General features: G+C 40.2%; 1 protein-coding gene across 1 annotated transcript in view; it reads right to left on the bottom strand.

Annotated features, from left to right (window-relative positions):
- Window positions 1-3212: 3212 nt before the first annotated feature.
- csmd2 (CUB and Sushi multiple domains 2) overlaps window positions 3213-14874 on the bottom strand; it is a 268624-nt gene continuing 256962 nt past the window's right edge. The window contains exons 68-72 of the mRNA XM_030411628.1: window positions 14699-14811; window positions 14006-14093; window positions 10741-10873; window positions 9699-9875; window positions 3213-8942 (exon numbers count right to left, since the gene is read on the bottom strand). Of these exons, the coding sequence (XP_030267488.1) occupies window positions 9716-9875; window positions 10741-10873; window positions 14006-14093; window positions 14699-14811 (494 nt within the window). The 3' untranslated portion in view covers window positions 3213-8942; window positions 9699-9715. The remainder of the gene's footprint in view (window positions 8943-9698; window positions 9876-10740; window positions 10874-14005; window positions 14094-14698; window positions 14812-14874) is intronic.

Below are 14874 nucleotides of genomic sequence, written 5' to 3' on the forward strand. Positions count from 1 at the left end.
TGATGAAGTGGAGCAGCGGTTAGGTTAATACTCCGGCATTGATTTGGGACACAAACACTGAGGCCATGAACATTTTTTCAAGTCCAGTCCTGAGGACGGAGGGCTAACTGGCTGCTGTGAAGGAACACTCTCACAGGTCAGGACAACTTGACAAGGTTTGATTAATCACTGTGGGAAACCTGGTCGAGAACAGGAGTGACTAATGACCCGTGTATAGCTGTTGATTTAATCAATCAAGAAAAGGCTCTAACCTTGCCAATGCTCGGGTGAAACACAGCCACGCACTTAAACGCACACACGTGCACTCACTTATTCGAGACGGCAGGAGTAGTCGTTCAAATGTTCCGTGTGATATGGAACCAGAGGAGTTCCACTACAGCTTTTGTGACGCTCCCTCGTTTCCTTAACTTCATGAAAGGGATTAAAAGCGCCATACATACAACAATGACCTGTGAAGTTAAAAGGAAATGTTAATATGGTAAAAAAAAAAAAGAAAAAGGAATGATTAAAAAATAATTCATGCAATTAAAGCTCTTGTTTTCAAACTTTTCACAAGGTGTTACACTCCATATTTGTATAGAAGATAAGGGGCATTTTCTCAGAAGGCTATTAGAGCTTAACTTCACACAAAAACAAAAAAGGGCTGCGAGGCATTTCTTTTCTGCCATTATCAACTTTGCTGCAATGAAAATGAGAACTAAATGCAGTTCTGGAGGCGTGCTTTTATGTCTATACTGTCACAATATACACTATGCGAAATGATGAAATGCAGACAGGCCCAAACCGTTTTATGACCATGATGTTGAGATCAACAATGTGTTTTTTGTTTTGTTTTTTTTCAGCGTGTTAACGGCTGAGATTTAAGGCTCTTAAATTCTCATTTTCTGTCTCCTGCTGTGTTTTAAAGACGCAACATTTTCAGAAGCTCAAACATTAACAGCGGCGCCGCCAGTGCAAGCCTGGTCTCCTTTCATTTTGTCACACCGAATGCAACAAAAAAAAACCCCAAATATTCATTTTTTTATTCATTAACTTTTTCTCCTAATGTTTCAGTTTGATCTTGCTCTCCTTACTTGCACTGCGTTAATGCGCACATCAATAATATCACCGTACTGAGATGAAGGCATTATCAGATTTCTGCACCTGCTTTTCAATCATCGCCGACTTCCATTGCTTTCAGATCACCGCGACATGTTCTGAATCTAATCTGTTTCCCGATTGATTGTGTTCCTGCAACATGTTGGGTCACAGATCACTGAGTGAACAGCAATGTTCATTGACACCAACAAAGTCCCATGTGGTTTCTTCAACTGGTTTGCGGCACCAATACGATGCTTCTAGTCTTCCTTCGATTATACGAGTTACTGAGCAAACTACTGGATCCTGCTGTATCCGGAGTTTAGCCATCTGGGATTTATGGAGTACAATATTTATTAGTTGTTAATGAAGGTTCCCAGTCATACGAGTCATGGTAAGTTGTGTTGTATCGTAGGCAACTGGGCAGTTAGAACTGAAGAAGCCTCTTGGACGAGGGGTGAAACGGAAACATGTCCAGTTGCCCGCGATACAACACTTAGAAGTATTCATTAGTTGTTGCTAAATATCTATATGTTTGTGACCCAACTGACAAAACTCATACTAGCTTGCTAATATGAGACCCGTTCAGAGTGTTGAGAGTAAAACATCTACGGTAATAGGCCAAATTCTCAGCAGACATCTTAACTCGTCACAGGAGAAAAAGCCCAGTTACAGATTGCACGATGGCTCTGCTCAGTGTTCCTATGGGATATGGTGGACACGTCTGACCTGAACCTTGATCAAAATGTTGTTTTATGACAAAGTAAACTTGAAAAAAAGATAAAACTGTATAAGTCCCCTTGAAATAAATGTTGTAAATTCTGTAACAGCTTCTGATACTACTATGATTTCCTGTTTACATAGTTCTTCTGACAGATGTTCAGTTTACACATTGTAAGTATTTACTGGTTAAAAAACGTGTCCTCATATTTTTTGATGCAACCACATTTATTGAATCACTAGTTAGAAATGGGCTCTTTCACTCACACCTACTGATATAATCTCATGGATGTGATGTCAAGACTTCATATAATATCAGCTGTCAGAAGCAAATTGTCTCCTCTACAGAAGCTACATCATTGCTATAGTTTAGAGTTGGTTTGCCCACTCTACATGTGTTGCAAGCATAACACATTTGCAGTTTTTTAGATCAAGTAAGTCATGCCATGTGGCTGCACTTCAATACTTAACAACCTTTAGTTGATTCTAACCTTCTGTCATCTTATAGACATCAGTATAGGTGATCTCACAGAATGGAATTGTTACCTTGCAAGTTGCTGACATAAGGGATTGCAGTGGGATTAAGATCACGGACATCCTCTACAAATATTGCAAATATAGTCAGATGATACTAGTCAGGGTTCGTACACATTTTTCAAGGTCAAATTCAAGCACTTTTCAAGCACTTTTAAGGGTCATTTTTAAGATTTTCCAGCACCTTACTGCTGGGGTAAAATACGTATCTAAAGGAATATATATACTTGTGATTTTTTTCTTCACTTTTTATCACAATTATGTACATTGTATTATGCTGTAAACATCTACAATTATATTCTATAATAGCAAAAACTTCAGAAATTAATTATCCAGTCTGATCCCAATTTTGTAAAAGACAGAGTTATAATGTCAAGCACTTTCAAGCACTTAAACTAAAATCCAAGCACTTTTCAGACCTTGAAAACACAACATTGAAATTCAAGCACTTTCAAGGATTTCAAGCACCCGTACGAACCCTGTACTAGTCCAGTGCAACTTGAGTTTTAGTAATAGCTTTTCATATATAGGGGAGTTAAGCCAACCCTGGAAAGACTGTTGAGTATTCCATTAAACCTTTACAATGGTTACCTTTATCAACATACTCAAACGATGTTCATCTTTCTGTCTTACTTGTGTCAGAAACCTGTCAACAGGCACATATTCAATCCAAGAGCAGAGGTGGGATGCCAAAACAGTAAACACCAACAAACATGTCCTCAGACAAAACACATGAGTCTTGTATACTGTACAGTGAAACAAAAACCCAGATTTGAGAAGCTGCGGCAGGATCACATTGCTATGAGGGTAATTGTTCATGATCAGCTAATAGATTTCAGGCTTGAGGGGATAAATGCATACAATCAATAAACACCCCGGTGGAGAGTAGGTTTTATATTTTATTCCAAAACCTTCAAAATAAGTTTCAAGTTCAAGAAAGTAGAATAAGCTTAGACACAATGCAAAGCATCATATACAGACGGATAAAATACATTTTATATATTGCAGACAAGCCATGGTGGGTCTTACATATGTACAGTATGTATGTAAACTTTTATGTACAATCTTTTTTACATATACAAAAAGCCTTGTTTCTATTTTTCTTTGTATATATTTATATATATATATATATATTTATATATAGAGATTTTTCATATACTCCCCACTAGCATTTGTACTACAATAATGAAAAAGAAAAAAACATTTACATATATGTCAATCCATTTTTTCTTTTTATATTACAAATGTATTTTCATAAAAATATATCTCTGTACAAAAGAAGTTTTTTATTCGTTAACATGTTCTCTTTTCTCAGAGACACTTTCCCTCTGGAGTTTCTCTCTGTAGTTACACACAGTCTGCTCAAGTCCACGTTCGTCCGTTTCTTTACAGGTAACCCTTTTGGTGTACAGCAAGACGTCGACACTGAATCTTTGTCTTTGACTGTTTTGTTGTTTTCGTGAGGCGTTCGAGGGCCGCTTTGATCTCGCTTAGGCGCTATGGGTTGTCGTGAGTTTTGGTCTCGTTAAGAGGCCAGTCGAGAGATCTACTGGGCTGATATGAAACAATGTTTGAAAGAAAAAAAAAAGAAAACATGGGACCTTGTAATAACTGCGTTGCCATGACACGCAACCAATAATATAAAGTCTGTGGTAATAAAAAGCAGCTCCCCGTAAATATGTTGCTATATTATAATCTGGATAAATTGGACATTCTGTTTTTACTCCAAGGATGACACATTTTTGCAACACACTCTTCATTACTGCACACAAACAGAGGAGCGGTTGTGGTATTACAGATATTGTACACAGTATAGATTGATAAATTCTGATGCACTCAGTGAAATGAAATACATTCAGTAGTTTTTTCAAAAACAACTCCACCGATCTGAGCATATCGCAGTCCATCGTTATCTCCATTTATAGAATAAAATCCATCTAAGCTCCATAGCTTTGCGAAACACAACAGCCTTTTCCCTCTCTCCCATGCCGGAGTCTGGCAGACACACTGAAATGGGTCTGAATAGTGAAGGCAGACTGCATGGAACGGGCCTGAAAAACGCAGCAGCGAGTGCGGCTTTGTCGTTCCCGTCGATATGCGTTGACAATGAAAGATGGGAGATTATAAATGATAGTTGATATGTCACGCAGCATGACTGATGGATCGCTTGGTTTTTCAATGCACGTATGCTGTGGCCTGTGCTGAAAAGTGAGAGCGCTAGCTGCAGACAGAAATTCGGAAGCTTTCGGTCTCATCTCTTGACTGCGAGAAAATTCAGTGAACTCAATGGGGAACTCAAAGAACATAGCTGTGGTGTGCTTCATTATAGAAGAGATGGTGAGCAGGAGGGGACTCGGAGCTGTGTCTGGCTGATAACGAAAATGAACCCAGGATGAGCAGAGTTTCTGTCTTAAAATATGCAAAGAGAACCAGGAAATAGCCGGCCGCTCTCAAGAAAGTCTCTCTTCAAACTCGTATAACGCTGCTCCATCCAGAACTCACTGATCTTCGTTTTCATAACTGCACTGCACTTTCTCCGAGAACTTCCTGGACTAACCCAGATGGGTTAAAAAAAAAAATATATATATATCTATTGATGTGGCGCCCATTAAGCATTTCTGAAAATGTCCGACTCCCTAACAGAAACTTTTCTAACAAGTGCGACTAAATTAAGTGACATTGAGAACTAATTTAAATTGCTCATCTTTGTTTTTATAATTCTGCCAAATCATAATTTTGTTGAATATGGGTAAATTTCTTTGGTTGAAAAGGTAACTTTCTTAAAAAGATGCACGGCAACACAAACACTCAAAAATGTAGACAAACACATTAAAATCCAAGAATCCTTGCACACTGAGTTACAGTACTATTGAGCTCATCGCTCATTTAGAAGGGTTAACAAATAAAGGTTTCTCTGACATGAGCCTGACAAGCAAATGTTCTCGCAAGATCAAAAATACAGATGCAAAGAGCTCCTTGTTTCTTCAGCAGGTGTGCGTTTGGGCTGTGCAGGCAGACTGAAGCCCAGAAAAAGGAGCTCTGATTTCATATCTGACATTAAAAAAAAAAAAGAAACATCATAATCCTCTTATCCTTGAAAAGCAATAATGAGGATTGTTTTCCTGAACACAAAATTAGAGCCACTCAAGCTGGTTCATCATATGGGGTTGTACCAAGGCACTATAATCAACGTAAAGTGCTTATTTGAGACTGGAGGAGGTAAAACACATGGAAAAGTAATGAGTCTGGCCCTAAAAAAACATTTTGGAATTTCGTGACACTGAGCCCTTGTTGGTAAAAACAATCTTAGATGTGTGAACTTATTCTTCTGTATCCTGCTTGTCCAAATCTACAATCTAAATCTCGTCGGATCGATTTGCTTCTATCTAGGGAGTGGTGTGGGGGGGGGGTCGTCATCTCGCATCTCACTAACTCGTCACATTTATTTGTTTAAAACTCAACACAGCTTAATAACATGCCGCGATGTGTGTGTGTTAGCCGTTACCGTGAGAGGAATTAATGGAGGGTGAAGACCATCTTAAAGTGGCCCCAACTGAACTTCTCTGGAATACAATAAAGCCATCAACTCTGCTGAAACATTTGGAGCGATGTCAGGGAAAAAAAAAAGAAAAAAGAAAAGGAAATGCTCGATGCAACAGCCGCACGAAACTATGAGAACTGAGTACCAATGTCTTTGAGATAATGTGAGTGCAACTGCTCCTCTCCCCGTGAAATCTCCAGGGTAATTCAATCGTTTCCTTTTCCATCAATTCACAACCAGAACAGGCAAGGGGCAGTATTCTATCTGCACCGTCGAGATAAGCGAGAGCTTTAAAAGTAATAAAACTGTAAAAGCAATTACCGACCCACAGCGAAACTGATTGAAGGAACAATACAGTGATTGGTTTCAAAGGCCTGGATTTCTGAGGGAAATTATGTACTGTAGGTGATTTTAAAGACTTCATTATAAAACCTGTTGTACAGAGGTGGACCTTGACTGTGAAAAGCACTTTGCTGTATATATATATATATTTATATATTTCCAAATCCTATATTTCCTCCAAATTTCTAGCGCTAAAAAGAAGGATGCCAGTAAACAGTACGTGGTAAATCAAAGAAGTATGGATGTTTTAGACTGAGTCCAACATTACATAATGGAGGATCTGTCCTGTCAGTGATAATGGTAAGGATGAATTCATTACTGGATATGGGTTCGACAGCGAAGGAAGGCTAAATTAAAGCAAATTGCATGTAATGGTTCAATTTGCTGCAGTGAAATTTGAGCACTATTCACCCCTCTCAGGCATCCACAGGACTCCCAGGTATGGGGGTAGCAAGTGGTAAATAGCTGGGAGCAGGGTGCTCAGTAAGCCCAGTGGGTGTCCATCCTTCAACTCCGGCACTCGTATACATTTTACACACACACACACATTCACACACAGATTGTTTGTGTCACAAAAGCATTAATGTTTAAATCCTCTCTTCTCATCAGACGTGTCACAAACCAAGGTGGAGTCCCGCTGTTATCTCTGATGGCAGTTCCCTCCTGTGTCGCGTTTTCAAAACAATATTTTCTGAGTATCGCTCCCAAGGTGACACAGATTCGAGGAGTGTTAGCATTAGAGGCATAAACACTTCTTTTCCCATCCCATATTTATCATTTCCGATTTAATGCATGGGAGTAATCAGTATGCCGCCAACTCCCCTGCTGTCGCGGCTCTGAGGAAGCCTTCTGCACCTTTTTGACAACGAGCGAAGACTAAACAAAGCTTCACTGCTTTTTTTTTTTCAAAAGGATGGAGCTGTCAGAAGTTAACTTGGAGGAAAAGACCTGAATATAATCCAGGGGGGGACAGATCACTGACTCATCCATTCTCCAGACTCAAGTGCCTTTAGTTTAACAGTTGAGGGAGTTCAAACATGACCAAACTTTGATCTTTGTTATCTGAAGGCCAGGCGTAGGGAGTTCATACTGCATCTTGATCTCAGTGAAAATACAGTATGTTCCACCTTTAAGGTGTAGAAGCATATGAAGGTGGACCCAGGATTAAAAAGAAAGTCCAAAGTGGAGAATTCGACATCAGACTTACAGTCTTTCCAAAGAGAATATGCCATGTGTTGCGCTGTAACTTCAAGCTTCAGCAATATTTTGATTTTCAGAAATTGAAGGAGAAAAAAAAAAAACACGTGATCCCGAGGTGTTTATATATCCATGGAAATATACTGTATCATAGTCCCCATCCTTACTTTGACCCAACCAATTCCTTTTTCCCTTCAAGTGCCTCCTCAAGCGACAGTGGCAGGAAGTTTGTGACCAGTGTAAAGCAAATCTGAGAGTGCTGCTTCTTATTTAGCATTTTGATTTAGGAGAGGTGGATTTGTCTTCCCTCACGTTATTTTCAGACTCTCCTGGACACAAAAATGGGATTGCCAATGAATCACAACTAACAAAGAGAAAGCAAATGGAAGCTGGAACTGGACACTAACCCTGCCTTCAGTTTTTGTTTTCTCAGTGGATCTATACACTATCAGAGTTTGCTTTATTTTGTTGGTCTCAAAGACATCCTCTGAATGTCTTAAAATAAAGTAAAATAAATGCTGTAGCATTATCTGTCATTTGTTTGGTGGAATCTTCTTTGGGGCCAAAACAGACAAGAGATATTTTAGGTATTTTGCAGATGCTGCAACCACACACATGCAACACACTCTCTCTCTCTCTCTCTCGCACTAACAGACACACATAAATTCTCTCTACACCCTCACTAAGTGCTTTTTTCTGCAGCTCTAGCTACCTTTTAACCCCTGCTCTGGACACAGCTGCCTCAGCAAGCAGAATTTCATCCCTGCTTCAGAAAAAAAAAAAAGACTGAGTCAAGCTCAAAAAGTAATGATAGACTGTGTGTCTCCAACATGGCCTTCAAAACCTACTGAATTTTTAATTCATCCTCAGCCAGAGACTCGAGGCCTCCAACAAAACCTTTCAAACAGCCTCAGGAGCAGACAGTTGGGGAAAAACAGAGTTCCCGATTACTCATCACAGAAAGCAAGCAGCGTATAAAAAGAGAGAAAGAAAAAGAAAAAAAGAAAGCAAATGAAAAACAGAGAGAAGAGTGAATCGAAACAGTCCAGACTCTCTCCCTCAGTGACTCACACAGGCCAACGAGAGGCCGTCCACCATACAGTTCATTTGCACAGAGATCTCTGTTAGCTACAGGTCAATTTTCTTGACTTGAAGTTGACCGCAAAATTCCCTTTGGGTTTAGGCGGGGAGCAGTGAGAAAAGTCATCACAGCTTTGCTTCCAGTGTCACTCCTGCCGGCTGCAGTTTCAGGAGGAAGCTTTTCCTCAAAATATGGAAAATTAATCAAGAAACCATGTCAAGTTACAAAAAGCATTTTGTTGTTGGCGTTTGTTACAGTCGTTGTCTTCACATGGTTTCTTTTTTTTTTCTCTCGTCTCCTGCGGGTAAGAGCCTTGTGCCACTGGAGATGTTTCTTGAAGGTATTTCAGCGAATTAAATAATCTTTGTCTTGCCCTCCGTTCGAGGAACTATAGATGTCCTCTGTTGGTTGGCAGGCAGGCGAAGATGTGTTGCACCTCTCCTCCCCTAACTGAATGAAGGATGAATGTAAGGGGTGATGGGTGTGTGAGATAAAGGACAAGGACGGGGAAGGAAAAGGAAAAGAGAAATCAGTAAACAGAATAAAAAAGCAAGCAAAAAAAAGAAGATAATCAAAGGGAAATAAACAAAGAAGAAGATGTAAGCAATAACCAAAAGAATGGAGACAGTGATGAGGGAAAAAGACAGAAGATAAAAGCATTAATGGAAATGTCTGGTCAATACAAAGAAATGAACAAAAACGCACATATTCTATTGTTTTCAATAAAGCGTAAACAAACCAAATGAAATTCATTAATACAAGAGATACAGATCAAAGGAAACACAGCAGAAAAAAATCCAATCACAGAATATTCTCTCCTCAGAAAATTCCATGGGGACGGTGTAAAAGGATTAAGATTGGAGATGCTGAGAATCTGCGTCTTGTTGCTTCAGCACTTATGATGCCTTGGATGTGTGATTTGCTCAAGTTTGCCACAAGATGATATTCTTTTTTTTTTTTAAGAGTTTTTGTGGCATAGACACCTTTATTAGCAGTAGACAGAGAGAAAACATGGGAGAGAGAAGGGGAGGTGACATGCAGCGAAGGACTTCCAGCCGGAATCGAACCGGGGTCGGCTGCGTTTTATGGCATGCGCTCTAACCACTCGACCACCTGCGCGCCACAAGATGATATTCTCATTTGCTTTCAGAGAAATGTGGATCCAAGGATGCGTCAAGCTCTGATTCCTTACTTTATGATTCTCACCTGCGGGAGAGCAGTTGCTATACAGCTGTGCACACTGTGCTGACTGTGAACTCTGTCTCGTTGGCCATGATGTCAGTGGGCTGGATGTTGCGGTCGTACATTGGGTTCTCGAACGTAGCGCGTCCATTAGTGTTCTCATGGCCCACATAACCATTGAAGGGGACTTTAGGTCTTCTTCTGAAATGAGAAGCGTCAATATAATAAAAAGTGAGATCGGTTCATACAAAGGTTCAACCAGTCAAACATTCTATCAAGTACACAGCAAAGATGTGTGTCCTAATATGGATTAAGGCTGCAGCTAACAATTATTTTTGTTATTGATTTTAACTGTACTGATTTACTGTCAAATATGCAAACAGGGTAAAATTCAAGGCACATTATTTAATTTCTAATTTGATGGCCAAGGTTAACTAACCAACGATACAAAACACATAAATATTACATTTCAAATGATATAAAATAGCAGAAAGATCAATTTATGATCACATTGGAGAGGCTGAATTGATACCCATTCAGTTGTTTTCTGCATTTTGTCAATTAATTTTCTGTCAATCAACTTACTGATAAATTGACAAAATAGCCAATATGGATATAGCTACATTGATTTGTACTGGTACAGCCTATTATTAATAGTCACAGCAGCACTGTGAGATTCCCATGTGCAAATTGAGCTCGCTCACTTATTCTTCATCACTCGCTCAGTCACCCACTGTATCGAGCAGCTGACTACTTCACTGTGTCTCACTGTTACGAACCAATTAGTTTTCTAGGCGGGGGTGGGAAGTCTTCTCTCTATATCAGAGATGACGATTTTCTCATTCTGAGGTCAACATATTGAAAAATCCATTTCACTTTAATGGATTTTGGAGGGTGAATGCAAATTTATCTTTCAAGAGAAATAAGTAAGATTCTCATTTGAAACAGCTAACTTTACAGAGGCATTCAAATTGCAACAACAGCAACAACAATACAAATAGTAATTGTATTGTTATCACCTGCAGATGATGAGAATGGGAAAATATATCATCGGTGTGACTCTTACCTGTGTTTGTAGAGGTACAGAGCGAAGCCTGCAATGATCATGGCTATAAAAGGCACTAGGATGGCTGCTGCCACTGAACTGCTGTTGGACGCAAAGTTGTAGCCTGGGTTGTCTCTGCTGGGGTCTAAACTCTCTGGAAGGAAAGGAGATGAGACACTGAGGCTTTGCTTTGGCGTCACGTCAGTACAATATGACTTCAGCAGCAGACATTATAATCAAAACCCAAAAATTACACAACTAAGGGACATTAAAGAGAAATGATCGCCCCCTGTCAAGAGTGTGTAATAAAATATAAAGCAAATGAAAAGGGGAGAGATTAAAGCTATAGGAATTGTATTAGTTGAAGAGGCCTGACAGGAAGGCTCCACTCATACATAACCAACTGAGCACCAAGTGACCTTTTTTTTTTTTTTACTTTATTGCAATGCTTTATTTTCATTTTCCCCCCCTGGGAACGTCAAATTCCATTACCCAAATAGGGACTCTTAATTACTAACATCAAAGGCCGACAGCTATTAAGTCAATTCAGATTCATTCTGTAATTTATGGTGGTGTGTGTGTGCAACAGCAACAGTGCAGAAGTGACAGCCCACCTGTTTGCAACAGAATGCCAAAAAAGCCCCGATAAAGGACGAGTGACAAACAAGAAGGAAATTAATTAGTGGGTTTTGTGGTGTTTGCCAATCAACCCCCTGCTGTCTGAGCACGAACACACAAAAACGGATGCACAAACACACTCAAACAGGCAAAACTTCACTCGCAGTTACGCCATCGCTGAGTTCAAACAAAACACAAACACCTCAACAAATGAGGAGGATCGTTTCCAAGACGTCCAACCCCTCCTCCGAGACTCATATCCGCTTTTTCCTCACACGCACTTAAACACAAATACACATGAATGCCCTGGCACCAGCTCCTATCCTCTGTATTAATAAAGAGCTGTTTGCTCAATCAGGGTGCTGTGGTGGTGAGGAGTGCTCTGCACCTGCTGCTCAAGCACCTCTCTCATTACAGCAGATTTTCACATCAACTTTCGCTACGTTCACACAACTTTCATGGCACATACGCACGCTCAATCTGCGTTAACACCAATTCTAAACTGGTCTAAACTTCCAGGTTCCTGCTCATAGCTGATCTGTTTTTGTAACTGCACCTCTCTCAGCCAATACGGAAGCCACTCCAATCTGGGCTTTGCTTTTTAAAAGGGTGTGGAATCTCTTATCATAACCAGCCTTAGTAAAAAGAAAGAGCAAAAGCAGCAGCACTAGCTTTACTGTATCTGCTTCACTGTTTTGCATGGATTAGATAATCTGTATCACATTTGGAATAGGGCAGGGTGTGAATTTCACGGCGGCCGCGGCGGCCATGCCCCTGGCCCGGTCAGCGTAGTGAATTACAGCCACCCGAGTGCACAGTAACTTCAGTGAGTTCGCGGTTCGCGCAGGTGGAGTCTCATCATCACATCGATGATCTCACGTGAAAGCCTCTCAAACAGCAGCAGCATGTTAAACCGGAACAACGACACTTACAGCACAGGTACGCAAGCGAGCTCAGCCGGTTTTGATATGATACGTAACTGACTTATGTGGTAGGATTTAATTCGGTGGGTTGGAAATATATTCACAGATTCGAACCTCCCGGATCAATAACTCATAACCAAAACACTGTTAACACACAAACGACGACTCTTAACTACCGCAGTAAGGTAGACAACAAGCTACAACTGTATTTTCATCAAAACGAGCTCCTCCGGGCTGGACATTAACACTGGTCTCTATGGTCAGCCGTCTGTGAGACGAGGGTGCAGGGACCGTCTACAAAGTGCAACACCAAAAAGAGATACTAAAAAAATATTCAATAACTTCACTAATATTCAGTTTAGTGTCACTAAAATCACCTAACCCTAACCCTACTTAACAACAAAAAAACTGTTTTCTAATGTAACATTTACTTGATATCTGTATTAAAAAATATGGCCTTTGTGTCCCGTCATGTGGCCTTGGTGCCCTAAAAAAAAAAGTGAAGGCCAAATGGCCTTGCATGTATAGCATCCCAACTACAACACATAGCTAAGCTGCTACATAAAAAAAAAAAAAAAAAAACAATATATATATATATATATATATATATATATATATATCTTTAATTAACCACCACTGATGGGAGATTTAATAATTTCAACTATACATGTGTAGTTTCAATTATTTCAACTAATAGATAACTTGACATTGATGATAAGGAAATCTGTCTTTCTGCACGTGATAGCACTTTTTTTTCCTTCTGATTTGCCTTTGATGTTAATAATACACTAGATGAATTTATGTGTTTTCACACATAGCATGGATCTTTTTAACTGGATTGTAACAGTGGGTGGCACTAGCAACCGATATTTGCCATCTTTTTCCAATTGCTTTTTCAAAAGTGTATATCAACATAGGCTGATAGGACCCTAAACATTCTATATTCATCTTCCATGTTTGCCTAGTTTTTTTTAGTTCACACAGAATATAGGAACGTGTTTGCAGCTGCAGATGCATCAGAACGCTGAGAAAATGTGGGAAAAAACATCTCACACACACATATCTGCTTGACTGCAGAAGCCATTCAGATCCATGGAGGCATGATATAAAGATTTTGCTTTCTGTATACCAAATGTAGCAAAAAATCAGAGCGAGGAGGATCACATGGCCCAGATTTCTAGGTCACAAACATGAAGCAGAATATATGGATATTTGCAGCCTCTGGGAGAAAAATCTTCCACACCTATGACAGCAAAGCTGAATCTGCTGAAGGAACCAAAGAACGATACACAGCAGAGAATGGCTGATATTTACTGTATCTAAACTGCGAGACGTGGGATTGCCTGATACGGCAAAGACTCCACAGGCATCAACATGTTACCCACAAACTCCCCGAGGAACAATTTTGTCTAGCTGTGTTGTGTCACGTGTGAGTGTGGATGTCATTTTGGGACTATTAATCATGTTTTTGAACTGCCTCTTCATGCTGGATTCACAGCCACATCCTCCAAAAGTGTTTTCACATTCGTAAAAGTAAATACATGATAAATCCAGCACAGCATATTCCTGCTGTGAAAGCACTTGCAGCTAAGCTTGAGGACAGTACACATAATTTACGTGAAAGATCCTGTGATAAAAAAAATTAAAAACATTAAAAAAAAAAAAAAAAACACAGACAGAGAGTCATCCCCAATGCAGCCATGGGCTTACTGTGGGTTCTATAACTAAGTGGTCAGCTCACTCACCCAGTCTCTGGAGACCAAATTGGCCAAAGCCTTTTCCTCTGACAAATCCCTGGTACACAAAGGAGTTGGATGAGGAGATGTAGGACACCTAGGGAGAGAGAGGAATGGAAGACAGACACTTTATGTGTCACATCCAGTCTTTACAATAGAGCGTATCATCAAAGTGTCAGCAGCTGGTGCACACAGAAAATGAAATATCATGTCAAAGGAGCCAAGAGGCGCGCTTATAGCTGACATTTAATATGACATTTTTGCGCTCAAGAGCACAAACAAACACACTGAGCCGCTCCGCACACACAAGTGGAACACTCAGAAACACGCTTGTACATAAACACTCCTGTGCTGTGAGGAAACATGCACGCGAACTGCACATGCATATATACCGTGATCTGCTTTTTTAATTATATCTTAAGTGTGTGAGAGTGTGTGCATTTGAGGTGCCTGGGGTTGGGGGATAATATTGAGAGAGGACTGGAGAGGGGGGGGGGTTGGTCTGTCAAGTCCTGATTACTAGGCAATGATTTAACTGACATTTTAATTAAAGAGAAAACTCTTGGTGGGCCCTCCATCTCCCCAGAGTGACAAGGTTAGTGTGTATGTGTGCTTGTGCATATTTCACAATAAAGGGGTGTGTGTGTTGGCATGTGTGAGTGTGATGCAGGTATCGAACGTGACCCTAGGTCTTGCACTTACATGTCCGTCCAGGGCCCAGTTGTCTATTTTGAACTTGTTGACAAAGATCTCCACAGGGCCTCTGATCTGGTGGACCTGTAGCAGCAGCTGAGCTTCCTCCCTCTTGTATGTGCCTACAAAATAGAAAACCAAAAACATTTCCTGCATTTGGAGCAACAGCCACAGTTAGACCAACC

The sequence above is a fragment of the Sparus aurata genome, chromosome 3 (assembly GCF_900880675.1).
Source record: "Sparus aurata chromosome 3, fSpaAur1.1, whole genome shotgun sequence".
Classification (NCBI taxonomy): domain Eukaryota; kingdom Metazoa; phylum Chordata; class Actinopteri; order Spariformes; family Sparidae; genus Sparus; species Sparus aurata.